At 56.0% G+C, this 24,956-nt stretch overlaps 7 protein-coding genes across 7 annotated transcripts; 2 read left to right on the top strand and 5 right to left on the bottom strand.

Annotated features, from left to right (window-relative positions):
* The first annotated feature begins 3,962 nt into the window (after positions 1 to 3,962).
* On the top strand, positions 3,963 to 6,556 carry B0T15DRAFT_228284 (T-complex protein 11-domain-containing protein). The gene has a single exon (XM_062862910.1). The coding sequence runs from the start codon at positions 4,348 to 4,350 to the stop codon at positions 6,424 to 6,426; it is 2,079 nt and encodes a 692-aa protein (XP_062719834.1). The 5' UTR covers positions 3,963 to 4,347; the 3' UTR covers positions 6,427 to 6,556.
* A 2,059-nt stretch (positions 6,557 to 8,615) lies between these two features.
* Positions 8,616 to 9,056, bottom strand: B0T15DRAFT_228248 (uncharacterized protein). Its single transcript, XM_062862909.1, has one exon. It carries the CDS (start codon positions 8,963 to 8,965, stop codon positions 8,738 to 8,740), a length of 228 nt encoding a protein of 75 aa, XP_062719833.1. The 5' UTR covers positions 8,966 to 9,056; the 3' UTR covers positions 8,616 to 8,737.
* B0T15DRAFT_568080 (vacuolar ATP synthase 98 kDa subunit) lies at positions 8,662 to 11,964 on the bottom strand. Its single transcript, XM_062870746.1, has 4 exons — positions 11,759 to 11,964; positions 11,614 to 11,692; positions 9,526 to 11,559; positions 8,662 to 9,455 (listed from the first exon to the last, which is right to left on the bottom strand). The coding sequence occupies exons 1-4, from the start codon at positions 11,885 to 11,887 to the stop codon at positions 9,103 to 9,105; spliced, it is 2,595 nt and encodes an 864-aa protein (XP_062719832.1). The 5' UTR covers positions 11,888 to 11,964; the 3' UTR covers positions 8,662 to 9,102.
* Positions 11,965 to 13,402: 1,438 nt separating this feature from the next.
* B0T15DRAFT_228155 (uncharacterized protein) lies at positions 13,403 to 15,718 on the bottom strand. Its single transcript, XM_062862908.1, has 2 exons — positions 14,865 to 15,718; positions 13,403 to 14,812 (listed from the first exon to the last, which is right to left on the bottom strand). Exons 1-2 carry the CDS (start codon positions 15,388 to 15,390, stop codon positions 13,419 to 13,421), a joined length of 1,920 nt encoding a protein of 639 aa, XP_062719831.1. The 5' UTR covers positions 15,391 to 15,718; the 3' UTR covers positions 13,403 to 13,418.
* A 2,590-nt stretch (positions 15,719 to 18,308) lies between these two features.
* B0T15DRAFT_228092 (uncharacterized protein) lies at positions 18,309 to 20,972 on the bottom strand. The gene is made up of 3 exons (XM_062862907.1): positions 19,649 to 20,972; positions 18,551 to 19,584; positions 18,309 to 18,449 (listed from the first exon to the last, which is right to left on the bottom strand). The coding sequence occupies exons 1-3, from the start codon at positions 20,800 to 20,802 to the stop codon at positions 18,394 to 18,396; spliced, it is 2,244 nt and encodes a 747-aa protein (XP_062719830.1). The 5' UTR covers positions 20,803 to 20,972; the 3' UTR covers positions 18,309 to 18,393.
* A 173-nt stretch (positions 20,973 to 21,145) lies between these two features.
* B0T15DRAFT_535359 (Decaprenyl diphosphate synthase-like protein) lies at positions 21,146 to 22,994 on the bottom strand. The gene is made up of 3 exons (XM_062869495.1): positions 22,469 to 22,994; positions 22,154 to 22,413; positions 21,146 to 22,098 (listed from the first exon to the last, which is right to left on the bottom strand). Exons 1-3 carry the CDS (start codon positions 22,688 to 22,690, stop codon positions 21,504 to 21,506), a joined length of 1,077 nt encoding a protein of 358 aa, XP_062719829.1. The 5' UTR covers positions 22,691 to 22,994; the 3' UTR covers positions 21,146 to 21,503.
* An 11-nt stretch (positions 22,995 to 23,005) lies between these two features.
* B0T15DRAFT_228058 (uncharacterized protein) lies at positions 23,006 to 24,411 on the top strand. The gene is made up of 2 exons (XM_062862906.1): positions 23,006 to 23,575; positions 23,649 to 24,411. The coding sequence occupies exons 1-2, from the start codon at positions 23,321 to 23,323 to the stop codon at positions 24,216 to 24,218; spliced, it is 825 nt and encodes a 274-aa protein (XP_062719828.1). The 5' UTR covers positions 23,006 to 23,320; the 3' UTR covers positions 24,219 to 24,411.
* The last annotated feature ends 545 nt before the right edge of the window (positions 24,412 to 24,956 follow it).

The following is a 24,956-nucleotide window of genomic DNA, read 5'->3' as shown; positions in this document are numbered from 1 at the left end:
TGGCAACGGCATCGGCCCGGAAGAATCCTGACTGGGATCACTGGATGAGACGGACAAAGTATTAGGCGCCGCAGAAGCCGGGCACATATCAGTCGAGCCATCGCACTCGGCCTGTGCGATCGATGCGGCACGCGTCTCGTTCTATCGTGCAACTGCTTGGGTCTCTAAAGCTGTGGCCCAAGGTCTTCGCGACACCGTGTACTAGTATCTGGACAAAATGCGTTATCGGCCCGAGGAAAGCTGGCCTTGTGCAGCACCGGTGGTAGTCGTTGGCCGGTGATAGAAAGAATACGATGACTCGGTGGGCACCGAGTGCGAGACAGTAACTGATGGCGTCGATACTTCGATTTCGGTGCGCTTTGGGCTCCGAGGTGTGCTGTCCGCACATACATGCGCAGCCAGAGCCTATACAACGCATCGCAAGACGGGGCGTTGTCGCCGAAGTCTCTAGTAGGCGTGGCGCCATCAAAGCATACCTATGCAATGGATGGCTTTGGGCTCACGCAAAAACCAGGGACTAGGTAGTTATTGCCAGAGACCCCTTGGTAGCAACGGCATATCGGCGAATGCGTTGGCGGCCACAGCAGTTGGGTGATAAAGTGGAAGACTACCGCCCAATACCACAACTCTCATCTCGCATGCCGGGCTGCAACGTCGGGTTGAGTCAAAGACGGTGTGTTTTCGACTGACAGGTATTGAAGGAAAGGAGAGGCTCTCATCTCGTCTCGGGGCTGCAGTCTGCAGGTGTGGATACCTGACACCTTAGGTGGACCATGGATGGGTGGGTAGGTAAGTTTCGGCAGGAATTTCAGGGTATCCGGCTGTTATGTACCGTCTTCAGATGAACTTGAAGTCCACATAGGTTACCATCCAGCTCCGAAGCCGTCACTACTTGCAATAGTTAGTTGGGAGGAAAAATAAGATGTTCACCTCTGCCTCCTACGATGATGCCTGTGAAGTATCGCGTGTCTCCTCCCAGCCCCTTGACACCGGCAGGATCGGGAGGTGTCCGATTGCCGGCCGGAATGATGGAGTTCGCTCTGCAAAGTGGTGGCCAACCTCGCGACCCGGGTGGGGTCCGCGCCACATGGCCACCGCTGGGATTGTGGATCCACCCAGCCGTCTGGAACCGGGGCAAGTTCCGCCTAACGGCTTTTGTACCGCTGGATAGAGAGACAACGCCATTCTAGAGTCTCTTTTCCCGTCCTCTCATCTGCTTCTTCTGGTGTAGGCAGTTGGTATTCTGGTTGGGCGTGGCGATTGGGCCAATTCATCCGGGAAATTTCTCTCTGCTTTGGGGACTCGAAGCATTGCGGCTGAGGGAGTGGTGCGAAGGATGGACAGCGCCACCAGAGAGCGAGAGCTGCTCAATACAGTCTAATATTATAGGTAATCTTGCCGAGCATTCAACGCATGACAGCACTAGTGCTAGTGTCGTGGACTGATGAAGTAGCCATGCCTAGGCGTGTTAGTGATCACCTACTGATCAGCGAGAGCGACAAGAGCACAAAATATACCAAGCAAGCCCTGGATTCGAACTTATTCTGGCTCAACGCCGAGAACGTGGGGCGAGGCTTGAGGTGGCTGGAGCTGGCGTGGGATGATCCAGACAGCTGGTACCTCCCAAGGCCCAATCTGGAAGGCACCTCTACAGCTGATCGCTTGACCCGTGCTCGGTGACGGGAATTCCGGGGCGCATTGACTGCCCTCAGTTAACGTTAGTTCCATTCCCTGGCGGCTTGCTAATTGCGATGTTGCTTTCTTCAGAAATCGGCTGCCGCCTATCGTCTCGAGACTGCTGCAAAGAGTCACCTGAACTGGCTCATTAGGGCATGCATGGTTAGCCTCTTGCTATCTGCACCTCTTTCATTCAGGATGCATATCCAAGCGGCGAGACTCCACCAGAGTCCTCTCCGCGGGTCTGTCGGCGGCAAATTGATACGAGCCGCGAGAGAACCACACCTGGAAGCCAAGGGTTGGGACGATTTGACGGTTACCGTTCAAAAATCGTCGATCGCATCTGCAGAGATCAGGAGAGATCTTCACCTTCCCGCCCCACGCCCCATGTTAGAGCCACAGACTCCGTCCTCTGAGCACTGGCAGCAACAGCACGGCGGTCTCCTTTGCTTGTATCAACCGCGAACATTGCATCAAACATCGCAAGGGAGTGCGCAATACCTGCCACATACACACTGCTACGTGCGATGGGCGCTTCTCCAGAATCCATCGAGCAGAGCGAGGTCGCAGAGGATCGGATCGGCGACCTATGAAGCTGATCCAACCCAAGGGCGAGCAGCAGCAGTGCCCCAGGGCGACATCGATTCCGTTCCAAAAATGCGCCGGAGGAAGATGATGACATGAGAAGCAGCCCAAGCGTGGCATGCGCCGTCCAACCACCTCAAAGCTAACGCTGAAGGCACCTAACACCGCATTGCGCTGCGGTGTAAGAAACGTTTCAAAACGCTGCCCAGAGATGCCGCCGCAGTGCTTTTGCAACCCTACTGTGGTATGCATTAGGCGTGCCCACCCTCGGAGGCATGGGCAAGGCAGCGATGAATCATGCCCTGACAGCGCATCACCCAGCGAAGCCAAAACGGCTCCGTTGTTTCCATTGCCAGTTCGCCGTTGCATCTATTCATGGATGCCCAGCGACGTGTTGTTCACCTTTGCATTGCTGAGGTGTCGGGTCCTTATTGCCCAACTGGGTTGCCGGTGAGAGGGTCCGGGCCGCTCGTTCTCTCATGGATCCCCTGCGTTTGCACCGTCGAGTTATGAGGCTTGCATTCGCGACGCACTTATCCTCGGTAGCGTTAACGTAAGCCCTGATTCTCACCTTAGTTGCCCCCATCAGGCCATCTGGGTGCGTCATGTGGAAAGCACTCGCGGTGCGGTGCCAGACGTGGTGGCATTGGGCGGTGGTATCACAATCTTAAGAGGACTGAGGGAACATGATCATAGCGGTACCGCACAAAAGATTGTACAGTAACTGTGTACATTCCGCCCTTCAGTGCCCAGAACAACCTAGCAGCCTAGAGTGCGAGGCAAGGGCGACATCTCTCCTATGTAGGACGGAGAATTCCTGCCCTTGAACCCGGGGGAGGCGGCGTTATCGTTCGCCTGAACAGGCAACGGGTACCTGGCTCTGGAGGGATGGACCTGGCGGGTGTGGTGGCGTGGACTTAACGATTTCTAGGCTCTGATTTCCGCGCTGACTTTTGCCTGCTGCGCAGCGTGCTGGCACAGAACGCAAAAAGAATCTCACAAAAGCACGGAGCGCCGAGTGGCCCAATTGCCGCTAACGTTAGCCCCCAGCGAGTTGCCGCACATTGTTTGGAAGCCAGTGGAGGACCCATGACCCACACCCAATGTTCCAGGATAGGCCCACCTCGCCAGTGACCCCTTGCTGCTTCCGCTCATTGTCTTTCCTCTCTCATCCTGGTCGCCCCCTTTTGCCATGCCCATGCCTCGCTCTGTCCGCTCTTTTAGCATGTAATAAATAATAATTCAAGCTTTGCCACACCTCGCAGTTTACATTCGTTTGTTTCCTCTCCTGCTCTTTCCGTCTTTCTAGTTATTCTCCGGTTCCTATTTGCGGCTGTTTTCCCATTTCCGCATCCACATCCGCACCCGCATCGCAGTGCCTTCTCGTCAGGCATTGGCTTCTCCCGTGCCTCACCGACTACCCTACGCATCCGGACCAGGTCCCAGTTGCCAGTTGGCTTCACTGAAAACCAAGGGTGCATCGTCGACTGCTGCTCACCGCCCAACGCACTCGGGCCCTCGCATGCGCCTACTGTGCTTTGTTACCAAGTCTTAATAAGACCCCTCTCTCTTTCGAGCATACCCATATCAAGGACACCGACGCTCACTCAGCCCTCGACGCTTGTGTGGTGTTTGCTTCCCGTCTGCACTCCAACATAACACCCTGGGATCGAAGGCCAGGAACCCTGCAGGTAAGTCGGTACATGGGCTTCAACGGACCTGTACACAACAAGTTCCCCTCCGCCGCTGCCCGAGAACCTCTCCTTTCCTGCCTCAGGCCGGCCACGGCTACATTGCTTCATGCAGCGTGCCGCTCTCACGAGACCTCGCCACGAGATGATTGTGTTGCCACCTGCTTGTTTGCACCCTGCACCGTTCCCGTCGCCTTCCCGCCTCTCGAGTTCGCCGCACGGACGCTGACCTGGAATATCCAGCTGCCTCGTTTCTCTATATAGACGCGACAGAACTAATTGGTGCTCTGTCCATTCCACTGTTGCTTTCTATCTCGGCTTGCCACCATACTTCAGCCGTTAGATATCAGCACTCACACCGCCAAGTCTGTGGACGGGTAGCAGCTGCCCGAAGATGAGCGATCAAGGCGCTGGTGGGGGAATCGAGAGCCATATGTCGACTCACAGGAGACAGGATTCCGGGGAGGAGCCGATACCCACCGAGCCCGCCCCGGAGACGCGGAATCCGCCGTCGGAATCGGATTCCGTAACCCTCTCACCGCCTCTCCAACATCTCCCCCGCGGCTCCCGGAAGCTTAGCCAAAGTGGCTCGGACAGGGGGACGCAAGTAGTCGGGACTCCACAGGGACTGTCAAGGAACCCATCCAGCTGCTCGACAGCCTCTAACTCAAGGCCACACACCGAATACCTTCCGGGACGCACACAAGGATCGGACAGGTCACCGCAACCACCGACAGGTCAGAACAATGACAACACCCACACATCCCCCCAGCTAGAACCCCCAGTGACCAAGACGACGCTCAGCGAGCTTGATGTACACAAAATAGTGCACAATCCCAAGCTGCGGCACGATATCAACTTCGATCCCGAGCTGCATTTCAGGCCGAACCTCGATGGCGACAAGGGGAGGAAAAAGCAGGAGAAGGCAAACCAGTTCTGGAACACGCTGTTCGAGCAGCTGGTGCTGTTTGTCATGGACAGGGAGACGTTCCACGCGAGATACGGGTATGGTGATTGGTGTCTCCCGGTGCTGCTCCGGGCGATCAGGGAGATCATCGAGACCTTGGTACCGCAGCGGGACCGAGAGCTTCTCAACGAGGGATTGAACGTGGAGCTCCTGATGCAGCAGTTTAACCGCGGCGTTGCCGACCTCGAGAAGCTGGCGTCGTGGTTGTCGAGTGTGCTGAAGCTGCATTGCGCCCCGATGCGCGACGAATGGGTCGATGAGATGTACCAGGAGCTGAGCAACGGGAACCGCAACAACGACATGGCGGAGCTCGTCAAGGGGATGCGAAGCCTGCTCAGCGTGCTGGAGGCGATGAAACTTGACGTGGCGAACCATCAGATCCGGTGCCTGCGTCCGGTACTCATCGAGGATACGGTCTCCTTCGAGCAGCGCTTTTTCATAAAGAAGATGGAGTCGAGGAAGCTCAGCATCAGCCAGTCCAGGATGTGGTATCAGACAGCACGGGCGGAGATGGAGCGGTTGTACGCCGGCTCGCCCATGCCATACCTACATGCGTTTGGCGAGATGTCTGTGTTCTTCGAGGCGCTGTCCAGGCTAGTCCTCCCCTCCACGGACCTGAAAGTCATACCCCACACCTTCATCTTCGACGAGGACCGGCTCCTCAAGCTCCGGTCGGATATGCACGACAGCATCTGCCTTGAGATCTGCATGCGGAGGTACGAAGAGTTGGAGCGCCTATCCAGAGTAACCCAGATGTGCGCCCAGGTTCCGTCGTATGCCAGCGAAGAGGCCGCAGGCAATCGTTTATCAGGCACCTTCAACTTCATGGCCGCGGGCGCGTCACGTCCGTCCAGCCTCGCCTTCAGCGACCACGGCTCGAACTTCTCGTCGCCGCGGACGTCGGGCGGTTTCTTCGCACAGCCCGCCCCCGATTCCGCAGACTCGCGTTCCAGGGCGTCAGAGCTCTACAACTCGCTCCTCGCGCTTCTCCACACGGCGGCACCGGCCAGCAGCCCAGCCGAGCGGTGGAAGGAGCTCGCAGGCGCGGTGGCCCTGCAGATCCTGCGCTACGCCAACGCGCCCACCTCGCTTCCCGGATTCGAGAACCAGCTCGCCGCGTGCCTGGACGACTTGAACTCGAGTATCTTCCGCGAGGTTGAGTCCCACTTCCAGCAGCGGCTGATCGCCGAGCTGGCGAGAAGGGTGAGCGAGTTCAAGAACCTGTCAGGCGTCGCTCTCTTCTCGGTCGCGACTGGCGGGGCCCGGGTCTTGGGGCACGGCCGGTCTCGCGATCAGAGCCGGGCCCGCGTCATCGGCCTGTTTGGCGACCAGCCACGCGATCCCCGTGAGGAGGCCGGCGTCGACGACATTGCCACCCGGCTGGCGCACCTCGGCATCCTGCACTGGAGGGTGTGGGCGCCCCTGGCTTACGAGGGTGACATTGAGAGCGAGCTTAACGCTGCTGCTGCTGTTGCTGCTGCCGCTGCTCAGAGCGCTGCTCTATAAGCCGGCTCCAGACCTCGTTTACCAACTCTACTTCTCTCACGGACATGCAACTTCCCGCAATACTACCCTTTTAATCAGCAACCCTCTGCGCATCTGGGCAAATCGGGGTTGCCACGCTGCTCAAGGGGGGTCCACATCTTCCTCTCTACCTTGCATCATACCTGTCGTCCCACTCTAGAAGTTGTCTCTCTCTCTCTCTCTTCTTATTCAGTCTATCGTCAGAAATACCCCATAGCATACCCCATCTACGACTGTTTAATATGCATCTCTCTCTCTCGAGGTCGTTTTTATCCCCGATGGCTCATTCATTTTGTCTTGCTTTTTTCTCCCATCTTTATGCCAGCCGGGGAGGACCGAGAGATAGAACACGGAGTTTATTTGAGTTGCGAGCACTACATACATACACTGCATGGCGTTTTTCGTTTTTACTGTCTTCTCGCTTTGGGGGGCAGGCAGTTACACTGGAGAGACTGGGCGGAGAGGCAACAATGATTATTTGAGTTTTGAGTTTGAGTTTGGGAGATTGGTTTGCCCTGCGCTGCCCTTGTGCAGCGTGTCAGGGCGGGGGTAGAAAGGGATATGGCAGAAAGGAAAGAAGCAACGCGGATTAGACAATTGGGTTTGGGTCTGGTGGCTTCTGGTCTCAGAGACTGTTTTCTTGCTAGCTGTGATTCTGAGTCTTGAGTTGGGTTGAGTCTGCTATCAGAACCAGGGCGTGATACCTTACTAGAGAGAAACAGGAAACATACCACCCACGCGGTTTATAATACCGCTAGACTAAGCTCATCAGTGCCCACATCAACTCGTTGCTGTGTCAGTCTTTTGCTTGCCTCTATGGGACCTTCATCACATCGCGACTACAACCACTTCAAGTTAGGTCCCATAACACCGAACTACCTACATGTACATGTGGCAGCACCTGGCAATGGGTAGCCTGTTTCAGCGGCAGGCAGGCAACTAAAGCCGCCATCCTTGCTTTCCCGCTTAAGGCGATGATGGATGGTAGCGTTTTCCCACGATGCTACCTCTCTCTCGCCTGCCCGTGCCTCAGGAGAGGGTCGGGTTGCATAAAAAACGAGGCGAGCCTCGTACATGCAGGCAGATCCAGCGATCTTTCGGTCTTAGCTTTGCCTATATCACGTAGGTACCCAGAAACAGGTTGCCTGTCGAGCCGGTGTTAATCCGGTTCGATCAGGTTGCATTTGGAATCGGTGATGGTGAAACGAGGCTGCGGCGTGGTAGGTAAGTAAGGTAGTAGGTGCTGTTGGTGTGTGGCGCTGGTGTTAGTTACCTAGGTCAGGTAAGGTTGATGTCAAAGATTCCTTTTCTGGTAGCACGGGATTGATGCCCTGGGGGCTATTTTCGGTGGTGCCTGGATCTGATGCTTCCAGAAGAACATCCAATATCTGCACGGAATTTTGAGGTCTCGTCTACTTACCTATTTTCCGCCCTTGTGGGCTTTATGCATCCGTGTGGTGTGGTGTGTTCTCTGTTCCGTTTCTCTCACGGACCGGCCACCAAAGGAGCCGTAGGCTACAGTGTCGGGTTGCAGACTGAGATGCGCAAGGACAGGAAATCAGCATAAGCAACGGCGCAAAATAGATGACATCCGTGGGGAGGATGCGAATAAAGTCGTGTTGTTAGCCTCGCCTACAAGGTTGAGAGGACTCACTTACATACTCTAGTAAGCTTGCGATCTCACCCGAAGTGGTGGGTTACACGACATGCGGTCAACATACGGTGGTGAGGTAACGGGGTGTGTGTATCAATCTTGACGGCAGACGCTCATGTACAATACATAAAGACTGCACTGTACGTGCCGCGGATGTGCTGCTCACTCAAGATACGCATAGAAATTGCTCATAACCGGTCACTCGCTGTCATCATCGAGCGTCGCCCCACACTGGTATGTTAAATGTGTCCGTCCCTTATTCAACTGCCTGTCATGCAGTCCAAGACATGGTAGTCAAGACTCAAGAGGCACCCAAGGGGTGGTTACACAAGATTAAGATTCCGCTTGGCACTTCTCACGTCACGGAGAATGGAGGTGGAAGTTTTGTCACATAGGAACTTGTTCTCCTGTGCCACATCATGCTCAACCTACGTTGTCGCTTGGCCGTAGTAACGTCGCAAACCCGACTTCAGATGCCGGGTGCTAAGTCTAAGCGGCGCAGGATGCATACCTCATATATCTACCTAACATAGTGTATACAGAGCTAAGATATGGCACGCATGCTTGAATCCATCAGCCACAGTGCTCAGCTGCGTGAACTCGCTCATACCCTTTACCATGGATCACTGAGAGGAAAGGTTATCTTGGAACATGGCCTAACAAGGCAAGCCGGCAACTAGCCATTTGCAGGTGTGAGTAGATATCTAAGGTATTTGAGGATCTGTCTAGCCTAGGGGGCAACCATCTGACTAGACCAGACGCTATAGAAAACGAAAGAAATCGCAAAGAAAACAAAAACCGCAATAACATCCCCTGCCTGCTTAGTTGTAAGATCACAGCACGAGGCAGGCCATCACACAACATCATCCCCAAGCATCGGCAAGATCACCTCACTGTACACTGTATGAGAAAACAGATTGCTACTCTATTGCAATGCATGCTAACAACTATTATACTTCTACAAATCGCACACACCCCGACTCGGACCCTATAGAAACAATCTGTTACCCTAGGAACTCCTTCAACTCATCCGTCTCCTCTAGTAGCTGCTTAAACGAGAAGGGCGCGAACGGCCACCCGCCGAACTCGGCAAACTTGGAGAAGGACTCGACCCAGGCCAGACGCAGCGAGTGCAGCATGGCCGACACACCCTCCATGATGATCAGGATGATGCAGCTGAGGCAGAAGAAGGCGGCGAACACGACCACCAGGAAAATGGCACCGCCGACCCCCGTCCCCTTGAGCGCGATGTCCATGGTCATAGACCACAGCACGGCCGACAGCTGCTGGTGGGCGAGCGAGAGGGCCCAGAGACGGAGGTACGAGGCCGTGTGCGAAACGCAGTTGAGGCAGAATTCTAGGAAAATCAAGAGTCAGTAAACTTTCTGAAGGTAGAAGGAGGAGGGCGTGTGTATGGGAAAACGTACCAATGGTGTGGATAACCTGATGGATCATGACCTCGCCAAACTCAAACTCCTCCCCATGCCCGTGACCAGCCTCGTCATCATCCGCATCATGCGCGATCATAGCGACGCCCTCGCCGGCGCTGTCGACACTCGGCCTCCCGTTCGCATTTCCGTTCGCATCATCATCGTCCTCGTCCAGCGCACTGACCCTCGAACGCTCGCCGATCCCGCGATAGCCTTTAGCGCGGGCGCGGTTGTGCTCCCAGCGCAGATAGAACGGCTTGAGGAACAAGAGAATGGGCACTTGAACGAGCGCGAGCAGGAGCAGCCCCACCTGGACATACTTCTGGCCCGGGTAGAGCGGGATGTCGATGTAGCCCGGCTGGAGGAACATGTAAATGAGCATGTTGAGCAGGCCAGGGGGCTGGCGGCCGGTGCCGAACCAGTCGACGGACCACTTGTAGATGATGCAGACGACGAGATAGCCGAAGATGGACTGGAAGAAGATCATGCCGGGGACAAAGTTGCCCCAGATGTCGATGGGCCGCTTGAAGTGGCGGGCGTTAATGTACGAGAAGCAGAGCGAGTACGTCATGTGCGCCCAGCCGAGGATGATGCTCATCTTCATCTTGTAGCTGTTGGAGAAAAGGAGGTCGTTTTCGGTGCCGTGCCACCTCCAGTCCAGGCCGAACGGGTACCGGTAGTTGGGGTCCCGGATCCTCGCGGTCACCGTCTGACCGGTTTGGTAGTCGGGCGGCACGTCCCACTCCCACGAGCTCTTGAACAGCGTCATGGACTTGGAGAAGATGTCGTTGTAGATGAGCCCGGTGTAGACGGAGAAGACTGCCATGACTAGAGCGATGTACCGACCGTAGTAGACCATGGCAAACAGCTCAAAGGTAACCTTCTTGAGCGGCTTCTCCCAGTAAATCATGGCCAGCGCGGCACACAGCATGATCAGGGCATGGCCGAGATCGCCAAACATGACGGCGAAGAGAAAGGGGAAGGTGACGATGACGGGGATGGCAGGGTTGACCTCCTGGTACGTTGCGGTGCCGTAGGCATTGACGATGGTCTGGAAAGCCTCGGTGAACTTGTTAGTCTTGAGGTATGTCGGCGGCTTTTTGTTGGTTCGGATTTCGTTGATGATGGACGGTACCGACAAGCCAGCTCGGTTGGTCACGTCCTGCAGGGTCGACCGGATGAGTGGCAAGTCGTGCGTAGGACACCAGCCCTCGGCAATGAGGGTCCGGCGAGCGCGGTCGTAGGAGAAGAGGTTCAGTGTGTTGTACACGGCCTTTTCCTTGCTGACGAGGACCAACCAGGCCGACAGAGAGCGCGAGATCTGGGTGAGTTCCACTTCGAGCGTCTGCTGGGTGTTGCGGAGCACGCTCTGGACGTCGTGGAGTCGAGCGTTCACCTCGTGCACCTGGTCCCTCCGCAGATCGCTGTTCTCATCGACGTTGTACACATCGGCGCCCATGGACTCGGAGATCTTCCGGATCTTGGCCAAGATCTCCTTTCCGTGGGCGAAGATAACAAAGACATTCTTCTGCACAGGCTCGTTGTTGGCGGGGTCGATCAGCGGTTCGGGAATTTCGGCCTGATTCATGTAGAGGTTGCCACGCAGGGTCCGCCACAGGATGCGCTCAAAGGCAGCGACGCGGTCCCGGGCAATGACGCCGGCGATGAAGCCGATGTTCATGCCGGAAAAGGACCGCTCGACCTCGGGCGCCGCGATGTGCTGTTCTACGTCACGCAGCAGAGGTGCATCGTCGTTGTCGGTTGAGGCCCGGATCTCCTCCACGTTGCCGTGCGCGCGGTCGAAGAACCCCCCGGCCTCCCTAAGAACCCAACGCCACTCCGTCAGCTCCACCTCGCGCTTCTTCAGCGTTTCGTAGCTCTCGTTCAGTGAGGAGATGCGCTGCTCTAGGCTCTGGCTGCGCTCGGCTAGCTCGTCGATCTCGGTGGTCGTCGGCGCGGCCAGTGTGTCGACATCCAGGTCGAGTTTGCGAAGAGGGATACCGGCCTTCTCCATCTGGGCGTGGAAATAACCTGCGTAATACTGTCAGCGAGTGGCGGAGTGGCGGTTGCTGTGCAGCGACATACGAAGCTGGCGTTCGACATTGTCGAGGCGGCGGATATCCTGGGTAAAGGCCCGCTGGAAGGCACTCAAATCGCCATTGAGCTGTAGGGTTACATCGACGTCAGCAAACAGTCAGTATCTAAGAGAAAGAGGAAGGATGATGCGCACATCGCGGAACTGGACAAGGCCAAGTTCGCCTAGAGCGTTGACGACTTCGCGGCCAATTTCATTCGAGATGTAGAGTTGAACCATGCTCATGTCCGCCGAGCGGAACGGCGTGTTCCGTGCGGGAGCCATCGCGACGGTTGCGCAGGGAGGAGACTGCGATGGCCACGGCGATGGTAGTTGATGATGTTAGTCTTGGGAGACGGGTTCGGAGGGAGTGTTGGATCGGACGTCAGACCAACAGCTTGCCTTGCCTTGTCTCAGCCGCGTGTCGGCAGAGCTTCGGCAGGCTAAAGACCCGCTTATTAGAAAGCAATGATTGGTTAATGGATCGTAGCACAGTGCCAAAAACGATATGTGCAAAGGCACACGGTACCATATATGTATGTATGTACAGTATGGATACTGAGTACAGATATTGGAGTACGTATGACGTGAAGCATTGAAACCGATGAGTTCCAGAGCTGCCGGCTATCAGAGTCGAAACAGCCATCCAGTTCATCCGGAGGATTACGCAGTGCTTTGGGCAATATGCGCAGTTTGAAAGCCTGAGGCGTGTGCATCGAGGACTTATTCTAAACATTACCTGTACGCACAATCCGCACCCACTCATTACCACCCCAGAAGTGGCTTCACGCAGTATGCAGATTCCGTAGACACCCAGCAGGACCGTCCATGGTACGACACATAATGGTGGCTACTAGTACGGGAACATCCAATGCCGTCCTCTTCGCTGTCAATGTCTGGAGTCCCGAGTCGATGTCCGCCCAACCGCCATGACCCCGTACTGATGTCTGACATACCTTTATCAGTTCTTTTTTTCGCAGTAGACTATCAACCTGAGGTCAAAAAGGCCACTGGGGTCTCCTTCTCACATCAAGCCGGTGAGGACAGAACAAGAGCATGAGATCGTCAGCCGAGGTAATCTTCAGGAAGCTAAAAATGTAACTACTGTGTAAGTTGCTCATGATCGCCATCCCACGTTTAATGCCGCATCGGGACCCCAGAGCAGCCACAAGTCACAAGGAAGCATCACAGGCGACCCGGCACTTGCACCGCACCGCACGTGGGGGTTGATCGTGATTGGGCTGATTCCGTAATCTGCATGGCTAAAAGCTTCACCTCTTATCTCTGGCCTTGTCTGGGACGAGCGATATATAAAGTTCAAGCTGCCCTTCCCCTCCACACCCTTTGCCGTGATATGTATGAATCGTTGAGCTGATTCAACCGCTGGGTATAGCAACCTATCTCCTCAAGCTATTCTCGAAGCCCGCTATTACTTTCTGAGACAATACTATGTACAAGACATGCATATCCTTCCTGAACCAGAGTACAATAATTCAAGCCCCCTTTCTCAAATCAGGCCCGCTTTATCCTGTTCTCGCTCGCCATGCCCAACATATGCGCCGCTGTTTTTCAAAGTTTTTTGTCCATGACCATGCCGGTTGTCAAACTAACTCCCAGGAAAAAGAACTCCGTGCAAATGCAAATGATGCCAGAGACAATGACGAAAGAAGCAGGGAAACGACCGCTCGAAACTCCGCTCCAAACCCCCCCAGCCAGAAATCGACTCCCACCCGCTTCGCTTTGCAATGGTATCGAAAGAGAAGAGATGATAGAGAAAACCCCTAACAATGACCAACCAACGAACCCAAATATATGATCAAAGCTTCCGTCCGAACATGAACGACCCATACATGCCGCCCACCTCGGCCTTCGCGACGGGAATCTTCCGCATGCCCCAGGACTCGGCGCCCATTTTCCACCCGCGGCGCCCATCGTCCGCCCTAGGGCCGGTGGGATTGCGCACGAGCCAGCCGCGGTTGCCGCACTCGGACTGGCGCCAGCCTATGCGCTGCAGCGTGGTCGCCGACTTTCCGACCCGCCGAAAGGCCTCCTCGGCCAGCTCGACCACTTCGAGCGGCTCCGAGTAGGGCTTCAGGACCGCGCAGGCGCTGCTAAAGAGATATACCAGGTCGAGCTCGGCGGCGCCCCAGAAGTCAGACAGGTCGAGGTACCGGAGCGTGTGCGGCACCCAGTCGACCTGCATGGCTACGGCCTTGTCATCGTCGTCGCTGCCGTCGGGAATGAACAGCCGGTTGACATCCTGCAGCGTCAGGGACCGGCCGAGCGCGAGCTCCTCTAGGTGCTTTGTGAGCGGGCGCAGCAGGTCGATGTGCGAGGACTCCATCTTGGCGCCCTTGATGCTGAGCGACTTTAGGGTCCTCGGCAGGATCGGGAGGAGCTCGGTGATGTTCTCGGCGTCAAAGGCCTGGTGGCTCCGGGCGTCTGTGGCCAGGCTCAGGAACTGCAGCTCCTTGGCCGCCGGATGGTTCGCCAGGAAGTCGATGATGGCCCGGGACGAGAGTAGCGTGCACTTGGCGAGGTTCAAGTGGGTGAGCCTGGCGGTCCGTGGAATCGAGGCCAGCGCCGCGTCCGTTATGCGCGTGCCGGCGACGTCGAGATGGGTGAGTCGGGTCAGCCGTGGCAGGATGGCTTCGAACACCGACGACGGCAGTGTCAGACACTTGTGCATCGAGAGACGGCGGATCGACAGCTCCTTCGGCCAGTTGGGCGAGATGATCGCGACGAGGGCCTCCTTGAAGCGGTTCGAAGTGCAACCACAAAAGTCCACCGCCTTGAGCTGGGGCAGCCCAAGGAACAACTTCTGTAGGACGCCCGCGTCCAGATCATCGTCAATATACTCCTGGGCAAGGAACTCTTGGAGGTGCGGCGTGAGCTCCAGGCACTGGAGCAGCGTCTCCGATGTCAGGTTACGTGCTTGCGAGCGCTCGGCGGCCGTCGAGAACAGTTGCGATGGGTTAAAGTGGCAGAAATCGAGTCGCCGCACGATGGTGCCCAGGTTTGGGTGCGCGGCGATGTGGGTCAGGAATTTCTGAAAGATCCGGGAGTGGGGGATGGTGATCTTGCTGTACAGGGTACTGAGGGTCGCGACGTGCAGCGTCCTCGACGTCCGCAGCAGCGACATCAAGTCCACATTGCGTCTCGTGAGGCCATTGGTGGGCACATCAATAACAAGGAGGCTGATGATGGAGCCTGCGTCCGGTATTAGCAGCCAAGAAACGAGGCGGGTGCAGGATAGACTTACTGAGGATCTCTGCCGGCAGCCTCTCGATCGGAGCCTCGCCGGGTCTGCACCGGCCACGCTGGGCCGGCCTGGGCGGAGGGCCGCTGAAGACCTGATGCAAGACCTGAAGGTCGCCAAAGCTTTTGCTGGCGAGCTTGCCCTTGACCTGGATGCCCTTCCAGCCCTTGAAGCTGTCTGCTGGGGTCCAGTAGCCGAGGAGCTTGCTGTTGGGATGAGTGACAGGAGGTTGAAACTGGGTCTGGATCATGTTGATGTCCCGGCCCGAGCGGGTACGTGGGGTGGTCGGTCTGGACGATGAGTCGTCGATGGCGTCTTCACTCTCAAGGCTGAAGTAGGACGAGACTTTGGAGCGGGAGAAGGTCTGGGGAAGCGTGTCTTCGTCTTCGCGGATGGATGAGAAGGAAGAGCGAGATGCCCGGTCCGGGGTGCGAGGCCGGGCTTGTTCGTCGGCCGCCATGGCTTTGTAGTCCGGGGACCGAAGGGATTGCAGACGGTCTGCGGTTGGTCTTGGCTTGGAGACCGCCATGGAACGAGCAAGAGCCAGGGGTGGTGGAGGCCGACAGGGGCTTGGCGGTACGTGGTCCGGGGGGAAATTGCCAGCCGGTCAGGTGCGCGATGCTGCACTGAGATGGCGACAGGCCGGTTGGAGAAGGAGGCAGCACCCGGACGGGTCGGGGTCCGTGATTCGATGCGGAGCTCAGTAGACTATGGTCTGGTCTCGCAGGGTGGTGGAAGGCCGGCGGAAGGCTGCCGGACCCGTTTCTATTAGTCAAGGAACCAGCTTGTTAGGTAACAACAAGAAGGTTCGCGACACAGTGGTGCGGGGAAGGTGCAAAACCCTCTTGACTGGAATCCGCAAATTGTGAATATCGTGTCTCGGATAGGTATGCTAGCGGTTGGTCGCTGGTGCAAATTCCCAGTGCTGAACGAGCTCCGTGGAATCGTTGAGCGGGTAGTGTTGCTGTCGAATTCCCGGCGTTGTGGTTGGCTGCGGAAGTAAATCGTCCCTTCTGCTGGATGAGACGGGATAAAAATGTCACCAGCCTGGCCGTATGGGTGTCTGCGACGTTGCCGGATGAGAGTTACTCGAGGCCCGCGGAGAAGAAAGGATATCGAATCCGTATGGTGTTGTCGCACAACAGAAACAATGCCTACGGCAGATGCAAGACAATATACGAAGTAGATGTCGCAAGTGAAAGGTGTGTGGGAAGTAATATGTGTGAATATGCCAGGCGGGCGCCGATGCAGGCCGAAGGAAAATCAAGCTCACAAAGACCCCAGTGTTTTGCAAGTTCAACGACAAGGAATCGCTGGCCGAACTGAGCACAGATTTTGTCACTTGGACTCAGCCGGTGTCTTGGCTACAAACTCGGTCTGCCAGCGAAGCGGTCGGGGGCCGAATTGCGGAACAAAGCAGCAATGGAACCTGGAAGGCGCGAAGCGGCGAAGACCTAACGAATTCGGTATCAAACTCTCGGCGACTGGCCCGACCGAGCGGATTTAAAAGCAGGGCCTTGCCACTTGGCAAAAGTTTGAATATCTGAGTTTCCATGACATAACTGGCACAACATCATGCTGCATCTGGGAATGCCAGTGAACTCCATTGGAACACGGATTTAACACCAAAAGTTCCTTCAGTTCCCTCAGTTTCCTCCCGATACCAGCTTGCACCATTGTGCCACCATGAGCTGCACGCTCCTCGGCGGTTTTGACATCCTCCCAATGAACCATCAAGTCATCCAATGCATCAAAGCTTTGTCGTCGCCTGATCTTGCCTGCTGGGCTGATGTGACGTTGTTTGTTGGAAGTTGAACTCCCATTGGCTCAGAGACATTTATCTTACCTAATCAACAAACCGCCAACCGTTTCTGCCCCGTTCGACCAGACGGTCATTCGATGTCGCCTCCTCTGGACACGAGCACGACGAGAGAGACACTGATCGTAATGAAAATGAAGTTCAATACGCCGTGGTAAATGTGGTAAGAATCGTTCGGCCGTCAACCCGAAGCCTAAAACTCATCACCTGCGCTTCAAAGGTTGCCGCTGAGGATGAGCTCTCCGTTTCGCGCCTGCCTCCTCAGTTCTGGCCGCCTATTAAAGCTTCCGAGCCCATCAAAGAAATGATGCTGCCGGGCCATGGATATGGGTCCAACCGACTCCAACGAAGACATCTGCTGGAATGGCCGTCTCAACGACAACAAATCCAAAGTTCACGTGGTCTCAAGATCAGCTGGGAGATTCCACTTGGCGCCCTAGTGCTAATGCAGCAAGGATTAGGAGAGTCCGGGGGAGCCGCTTGCAGCCGCGCCGCGTTTGCAACCCTGCCCCTGGATGAGTCCCCTCCTCTTTTGGCGGTTCTCCCTCCCGCTCTGGGATGATCCCAGACTCCTTATTCCAGACTCCGAAGGGCTCGGCCGACAGATCGGACGACCCCATGGGTTCATTTGAGAACTGCAGATCGTGGTTCGAAGAGCTCGAAGCTCCCTTGTTTGATGTCCTTGTGGCAATGATCAGCTTGAAGTACATGTACGTACCGCCCGACCTCAATCTCCCTCACCAACGGACCCGGACCGTGAAATTGCCAGACACGCCATGGAACTCGACAAAAGACACATTCACTTATACGTAGTGGATACCACTCTTGCAACGTGGTAGTCAAAGAGCTCACATGACCGTCCTCCGCATGCCAGCTAAGCGGAAAGACAGTTTCGCCTCATGTTGATCATATCTCGGCATCAAAAGATGTGGCCGTCCCCAACTAGGAAAAGGAGGTCTGGATGGGATATGGGAGAACTCCATCCGTACCATAGAGATGACATTTCAAACTGTAAAGTCGAGGGAGAAGAAGAGTTGAAAGGGACGGTCCAGTCTCCGCTGCGTCGACGCACCGGAAAATAACAGCTGCCCGATGTTGTGCAAGACGCACTAACTACGGTACCGAGCAAATAACGTTACGTATTGTACGACAGTACCAACAACAGTGACTTTCGAATCAACCCAGGGCGATGATACTGCAGGAACCCCCAGCTGTGATCATGCAAGGTATGCAGGCAATCCTTTGATAGCTGCAAACTATAAGTAAAGGAACGCGGAACAGCCAAGCAAAAAAACAAGATGTGTCCCGAGTATGCATTGTATCCTACTGTACACTGCAGAGACATAATATCTCTCGCTGTTACACAACTGAAAGCCGCCAGCGTGTCCTGCCATCCATGCGTTGCAACACATTATATCTCAGCGCAAAGCCGTCTGATTTCCTACTTTGGGAAGCAAAAGAAAGCCGAGCAACTCAGGTGTTGGAATGCCAAATCCCAATGCCCTTTTTGCTGCGATAAAAATAAACTCTGTTTGGTTGAATGAGAGGGTAGGGAGGACCAACTAGAGGATCCCGCCCACTTTTGCGGTGGTATATGCGTATATAGACGGCCGCCGTGAGGGGCCACGTCTACCAGGGAACGAAGAGCTGACGACTCCGGGTGTAGGAAAAGAGGGATAGAATAGAAAGAGAGCAGCCAGAAGGAAGCTTAGCTCATCTCCGCTCGGCGATCTTCAACCTCTTCTTGCAGTCCTCACAGTACCATTTCGCTGGGGAGTCAACATGCGTTAGCATTCTCCAATTCGGGCTCACCCACATGGGGAAAGGCAGGCAATAAATGTGAAAGCAGAAACAAAGAACAAGTACTTACCATCTCTCTTCGGCGCTACCTTCAACCCAACACACTCCAAGTGGAACCACTCCCTTGGACACCCCTCGCCATCGCACGCCACCATCTCCCCGTAGCTGCCCTGGTTGCAGAAGCAGTAGAGCTCGTCGTCAGCAACCGGCTCGTCGTCGCCGTCTTGCTCCTCGTCGTCCTCATCATCGGCGCGGGCCCCACTGTTGGCCTTTTCCTTCCTACTACTAGTCGCCGGTGCCTTGTCCTTTTCTTTGTCCTTGTCTGCCGCGGTGGCGACTGGTTGCGTTGCTTGGGATAGTGCGACGGCCGTTGCCGAGATAGAGGCCCCTTTTTTGTGGCTGCGTTTTGTGGTAGAGCTCGTCGCCGTTGTTGTACTGGAGGATATGGAGGCGGTGATGGAAGTGGTCGTTGCTGTGTTCGCGACGCCACTTCCGCTGCTTTCTGTGGTGTTATTACGTGATGGCCTCGACCGGGAAGATGTTGTCACTGTGGTGCTGGAAGCCGCTTCGGCAAATGTTGCCGTGGCTGGAGTAGACGGCTTGCTTGCGCGGCCGCTCTTAGTCCTTGCCATAGCAGTTGACATGGGCTGGATGATAAGCGGCGCCGTATCCTTCCTCTGCTGCTCCCGCTCGTCGGTCGGTTTTGTGCCGACCTCCTTTTTGTTGCCATTCTGTGCCGGCTCCAGTGCCAGAGGAGGATTTTCAATCTCCGGTCTTAAAGGAGGCGGCTTGCTCAGAACAGAAAGACCCGCCGCCTCCTTCTGAACTTTCATGTCGGTGTAAGCCCTTGCGCCGTTAATCGGCTGGCCTGGGTCAGGGATTTCTTGAGAGTTGCCATTCGACTTGTTCGTCATAGTCGATGGCGGGCGCTGTCGCGTGTTCTCGACGCTTGACTGTGTAGAGTTCCGCCGAGCGCGAGACGAAGCAGGTCGGGGGCCAGCAGCTGACGGGGCAGGTGAGCCCCTGCCAGCTCTAATGACAGGGTCGGGGAGCGATCCGATGACAGGAGAGGACGTGAGCGACGGAGACATCGTTGCATTGGCCCTACTGTGAGATCTGGTCAGCGGCGCGATCAGAAATCCAGTTGAAGAGAAGGGCGGTAACTTGCCTCCGCTTTGCCTGATTGCTTGACGTAGGGAGCGCCTTGCGCTTCTTGTTGCCGCTCTCGGGAGCTGGAGTCTCCCTTGGACTTGTGGTCTTTCCCTTCGAAGCATTGTTGTTAAAGACCGTGCTCATCGCCCGCTCTGTAGGCGTCCCTCCGTTTGGCTTTGTTGCCTCGACTTTGCGTCTCTTGTTCGGCGGAGCACTCGCCGAAGGTGTAGGAATATTGATGCCAAGGCCTACTGGCCCCGAGTCCGGGAGAGGTTTCCTTGCCTTGCCTCCTTGTGTTCTCTTTCCCGAGTCTTGCGCCTTGTCGCCGTCGGTATCGGCCGTTTGGTTCTTCGAGTTCTTCTTGGCTGCCAGGGCCTGCTTCCGGTCATTACTGCGGGCGGCCGCCTCTTCAGCCAGCTGCTGGGCAGCAGCAGAAAGACTGGCCGCGCCTTCTCGACGCGAGCGCTCTACCTGCTTGTCATTGGCCTTTGCTTGCCTATTTTCCACGTATGCCCAGTGTGTGGTGCTGCCCCATTTGGCCTCGTCGCTGAATTCGCCTTCGAGGTGGGGCCAAATGTCCTCGATCCGCGACAACTGCTTCTGTAGGGCGTCATTGGCAGTCGCAATGAGATGGTTCTTCTCCTCCATGGACACAAGCATCGATTGTATCTTCAGTGCAGTGTCGCGGAAGAGGGTACGCCGAGGGATATTGGCGGGATGGAACACTGAGCTGACAGAACCCTCAGAGGGCGCAGCCGGCGGGTTGGCGACCCCGGTGGTGCTGTTCTGAGCGTTCGCGGCCGCAGAGACCGACGCAGTGGTGCTCGATGCATCATTGAGTGGCCTGTTGAGGTCCGGGGCCGCGGTGTTGAGGACTTCGTTGAGGAGTTCGAAGAGGGCGGCTTCGGGTGCGAAAATCTTGGCGTCGACTTCTTTGAGAAGCGTGAAGTGCCGGACAAGCTCTTTCGGGAGTGCTGTAATGGCATCTGCGAAGTGCGTAACGCCGGGTAGGATGCTGATGGGTTGCTCTGGCGCGGGGGCGCTCGCCAAGGGGTTCAGGCGATTCAGCGACGACGTGCGCGGCGGGTTGACTCGCGTCTGGCGCACCGGCTGAGCTCTGCGACTGGAACCGGTGGCGCCCTCAGGCGCAGGCGGCTTCGCCGTCTTCATCGTACCGGCTCTGTCGAGGGAACGTGTCTGGGGAAGAGGACAGTAGTCGTGGGCCGGGAAATGATGTGGAGGGCGGTTGCGAGAGGGTGGAGAGGAAAGAGAAGGGCCAGAGGAAAGTTACCTCTGAGCTTGTCGCGACTCCTCGTCGAATGCCGAAGGGCTGCAATAAAAGCCAAGACACAGATTATTGAAGGCAAACGCAGTTGTAAGAGCATGTCCGATCCGAAAAACATGAGCCTGCAGACTGGAAGACATGAGCTGCGACACGGTACCTATTTTGCTCGGGCGCAGGAAAATGGGCGACCCTCGAAGCGGCTTTCGGCGCGCTTCAACATCACCCGCTAACAACCAGGGCCCGGCCCGGATTGTGCAAGGTGTGGGGTGTCTCCAATGAAGTGCTCTGATACGTCACCGCCAGTTAGAGTAGATAAGATAAGGTAAGAGCACATGAAATCATTGAAATGCCCCTGCCCGTGGTGCATGGCCCCGGCAGCTCTCATCTGAACTTCTGAAGTCCCGACAAAGTGAAAAGGTTGATTGCGAACAGGACACAATCTAGGCAGTATCCAAGACAGAACCAGTGTATAAGGATCACATTGAATACCGCTCTCTTTCGCGCCCCAACGCCTCGCCTTGTTTGACAGCTAACGGTCTATCCTTCCGCCACCCTACTACTCCAATGCTTCTGCAAAATCCCGTCATTACGACTGCTTCACCCGCCGGCGAGGCCTCTCCTCCCTCGCTTTTTGCTTTTGCCGCCACTGCCATTCGACCAGCACCGGGAGGAAATGCCAGAGATCAAACTCGGGCCAGAAACATTTGAGGAAGAAGATATGTGTGTCCTGGTGGCACTGCCACAGCATGAAATCGCTCAACCTCTCCACGCCGCTCGTTCTTACAAAGATGTCGAGGGGTGGCGCGCCCGCCGTGTACATGTGCTTGTCGATAGTCTCGGACGTGATGGTCTCCGCATTAGGGTAAATGGCCACCGTCTCCGCAGCGTCATTCTTAGCGGGTGCTGAATCGGAATGGAGGGTTGTCGCGGTGGACACGGCGTCGTCTTGATCCTCTGGCTGGCTCGGAGTTGGCGACGGAGTAGGCGACGGCGATTCGGTGATCGAGTCGAGCATGTCGGCTTTTGCTGATTGCTTAGACATGATTTTCTGTGTTATCCTGTTCTGAGCAAAGGGAGTGCTGTGAGGCCGTGGCGTGGTCGAGTACTCCTCCACGGTAGTTCGGATGGCTGTGGTCATCTCTTCTCTCGAAGTGTAGGGGAAGCAAATGTTGAGAACGCAGCTGAAGGGGGGTGTTAGCATGGGTAAATGTCACCACCTACAACCTAGCCACATACTCTGTATTGTGCTGCGTCGTGGCAACCGCTCGTTCCACAACTTCGAGGACATCTGGAGGAATGAGATCAAGACGACCTAACACCTTCACACTCGCACCGTATCGATCCAGCAGCTCTCCATGCTGGATGATCTGCTCGAGTTTGAGTTTGGCAAGCTGCATAAGCCCGTCGACCTCATACTGGGGCCGGTGAAAGTTCTCGAGACTGAAAGCGTAGACCGTGACGACCTTGACGCCGCACTTGTAGCAGACCTCTAGCACCTTCGCGATCTGTCAGTCCGGTGTATACGCCAAAGACCGGCACCAGCGTACGCACCCTGGCAAGGGCCTCGAACCCCAAATGATGGCCCTCAATCGTCTCAATCTTGTGGCTGCGGGCGTACCGCCGGTTGCCATCCATTTCGAAAGCTACATGGCCTGGAATCGGTCCCTGCGAGAGAGCCCCGATAAGCGTCGACCTTAGGCGATTGAGGGCCCATTCGGCAGGCGGTGAGCTGAGAAGCCAGCTTCGTAAGCGCGAGAGGTAAAGATCGGACATTGTGTTGTTCGGATGATGGCCGAACCTTCGCTCGACGTGCTTATCCGGAATAAGGATTAAATGATTCTCGACAGCATCGAGTCGTCGCAGTCAAGCCGCTACCTTAGAGTATGGCTCGAAAAGGGCCATTAAGTTCCGGACAACTTTAAGAGGGAGAAATTGTGGCTTGTGAACTAATAAACCTGCAACTTGCGCGTCTGATAACGTGGAAGCTTCATGCGCCTCGAGAAGAGTGGGTCTACCGCAGCATTGTGGAATCGACCGATGTCATTTCCGTGGTATTTTTGGTGGGTCTGGTCTTGGCTCAGGAACGGCGCATGTGGCATGTTCGGCTGCGGGCTGCCGTTGTTCTGGGCAACACCATTGTCAACGAGCTTGACGAGGACGAGTACTATCTTCAAGAGAGGGGTTCACAATTTTTGTTCACTATTACCATTCCATTCCTCCACTAGATCGCCAGCCGGCGTACCGTCCTTTGATAAGGCTCTGGGGTAGAAAGAGCGGGCAACGTTCGACCTAGAAGTCGTTGGCCTTGTCATTCATTCTCTTTCATTCATTCTCACGTCATTCCGGTGCCCACAGATGCAGATAATGTTGAGGTAGCGACTCTGAGGAGCACGCCGCGCAGCAATGTCGTTTGCCAGCACGCCTGTGACTCGCACCCTAGTGCTAGGCCTGGTAGGGTCTTCCATTGCGGCCAGCCTCTTCGACATCAAGCACTACTTCTACATCTCGATCGGCACCCACATCCTACAGTACCGCCAAACATGGCGTGTGTTGATTTGGCAGTTGTGCTACACCAACTCGTCCGAGGTGCTGTTTGCCGCCATGACCCTGTATAACCTGAGGGTGGTTGAGCAGCAATGGGGCTCGAGGAAATACGCTGTACGTCTAAGTGTCTCCTAGGCATTCTTTTCCCTTTTATCTTCGGAAAATAGATTTGCTGACAAGAGAAAAGTCGTTCATCCTCGTCTCGGGACTTCTCACTTCCATCATCCCGCCACTTGTTTTGACGGCAACTCTCCGGCCTTTAAGCTGGGGTGTCTTCGACTTCTTGCCTGCCGGACCTACCCCTATTATCTTTGCCATCTTGGCACAGTACCATGCCATGATCCCGCACATTTACAAGTACAAAGTTGCGCTCAGCACGGGTGCCCCGACCGACAACGCGGCCGACTCCGGGCTGACGTTCTCGGACAAGTCGACCAAGTACCTGATGGCACTCCAACTGGCACTGTTCCAGTGGCCTGGCTCCGTCCTTGGGGCAGCGGTGGGCTGGATGGTGGGGCAGGCGTGGCGCAGTGAACTTCTCCCGGGAGCGCTTACGCGCTGGCGCGTGCCGGCGTGGCTTGTGGGAATGAGGAGTCCGAAGAGCAGTGAGCGGTTCGAAGGGATGCGGAGGAGACTCGAGAGCGAAGGCGCTTCTACCGGCGCTGCTTCGGGGGCCCAGCAGCAGCCCGGAGGCGAAGGCAACAGGCGCAGGACCATGGGGCAGCAGCTTCTTGATGAGGTACGGGGGGCGTTTTGAGAGCCAGGACGCAGACTTACTGGGCTTGTTGGTTCTGTGCGGTTCCTACCTATCAAACGTTCCATTCTTGTCCGTTGTGCATACATATAAGCGAGACTGCATCAAACATCACTGGGATACCGTATCCGGAGATTCACACTGGAATTGCATCTGCTCGTGAATCTTGCTGGCCAGCTTTCAGCCCGAGTGCTGCTGCTTGAAAAGCGCATGCATGTGTAAGTCAGTTTGATTTGCTTGATCCTGGACTGGATGGCCACCGGTCTGTGACCTCACCAGCCGCCTGCGCCCCTGCCGGGGCAAACAAACAAGAGGATGGGATGCAGCTTGCATAACTCTCTGACGCCAGATCCGGGGGTTGAATAGACCTCCGCCGAGGCTGGATTGTAACGGCAGCATCATGCGCTGGCAACGGCAGACGGGACAACCTAAAAATACGGCTGGCACAGTGGCACGGCTCCCCCACATGCCAAGGAGACGCAGTCCGTCGGGTCTGCAAACACACATTGGATGGTGACGAGGACAGGTTGGCGGACTGGAATCCAGGGCTTCGGGATCGGCTCAGCCCGGACAATCCACAGACCACAGCGCCTCCCAACAGTACCGTAATTTTGCTTCGGCCGGTTATTAGCGTGAAGGTACGCAACACGCAGGGCATTGCTTATCTCATTATTGCTGCATTCATAATTCGTTGCAAACTTATAAACCGGACCTCCGTGTCCAACATCCCTCGCCATCTCC

Source organism: Chaetomium strumarium (assembly GCF_033439665.1).
Source record: "Chaetomium strumarium strain CBS 333.67 chromosome Unknown B0T15scaffold_5, whole genome shotgun sequence".
In the NCBI taxonomy this organism is placed as follows: domain Eukaryota; kingdom Fungi; phylum Ascomycota; class Sordariomycetes; order Sordariales; family Chaetomiaceae; genus Chaetomium; species Chaetomium strumarium.
Note: the sequence above shows the minus strand (reverse complement) of the source record. Positions and strands in the feature narration are given on the sequence as shown.

Bases quoted from the DNA above. Each gene is read 5' to 3' on its own strand.
- B0T15DRAFT_228284 (XM_062862910.1), top strand. From the start codon at position 4,348: ATGAGCGATCAAGGCGCTGGTGGGGGAATCGAGAGCCATATGTCGACT.
- B0T15DRAFT_228248 (XM_062862909.1), bottom strand. From the start codon at position 8,965: ATGATGTTGTGTGATGGCCTGCCTCGTGCTGTGATCTTACAACTAAGC.
- B0T15DRAFT_568080 (XM_062870746.1), bottom strand. From the start codon at position 11,887: ATGGCTCCCGCACGGAACACGCCGTTCCGCTCGGCGGACATGAGCATG. The intron at 11,693-11,758 runs GTGCGCATCATC...GTAACCCTACAG, and splicing joins GCCTTGTCCAGTTCCGCGAT to CTCAATGGCGATTTGAGTGC. The intron at 9,456-9,525 runs GTACGTTTTCCC...TGATTTTCCTAG, and splicing joins TCAGGTTATCCACACCATTG to AATTCTGCCTCAACTGCGTT.
- B0T15DRAFT_228155 (XM_062862908.1), bottom strand. From the start codon at position 15,390: ATGGCGGTCTCCAAGCCAAGACCAACCGCAGACCGTCTGCAATCCCTT. The intron at 14,813-14,864 runs GTAAGTCTATCC...TACCGGACGCAG, and splicing joins GCTGCCGGCAGAGATCCTCA to GCTCCATCATCAGCCTCCTT.
- B0T15DRAFT_228092 (XM_062862907.1), bottom strand. From the start codon at position 20,802: ATGAAGACGGCGAAGCCGCCTGCGCCTGAGGGCGCCACCGGTTCCAGT. The intron at 19,585-19,648 runs GCAAGTTACCGC...ATCTCACAGTAG, and splicing joins AGCAATCAGGCAAAGCGGAG to GGCCAATGCAACGATGTCTC. The intron at 18,450-18,550 runs GTAAGTACTTGT...TTGACTCCCCAG, and splicing joins GGTAGCGCCGAAGAGAGATG to CGAAATGGTACTGTGAGGAC.
- B0T15DRAFT_535359 (XM_062869495.1), bottom strand. From the start codon at position 22,690: ATGTCCGATCTTTACCTCTCGCGCTTACGAAGCTGGCTTCTCAGCTCA. The intron at 22,414-22,468 runs GTGCGTACGCTG...CAGATCGCGAAG, and splicing joins GGTTCGAGGCCCTTGCCAGG to GTGCTAGAGGTCTGCTACAA. The intron at 22,099-22,153 runs GTATGTGGCTAG...ACCCCCCTTCAG, and splicing joins ACGACGCAGCACAATACAGA to CTGCGTTCTCAACATTTGCT.
- B0T15DRAFT_228058 (XM_062862906.1), top strand. From the start codon at position 23,321: ATGTCGTTTGCCAGCACGCCTGTGACTCGCACCCTAGTGCTAGGCCTG. The intron at 23,576-23,648 runs GTACGTCTAAGT...ACAAGAGAAAAG, and splicing joins GGGGCTCGAGGAAATACGCT to TCGTTCATCCTCGTCTCGGG.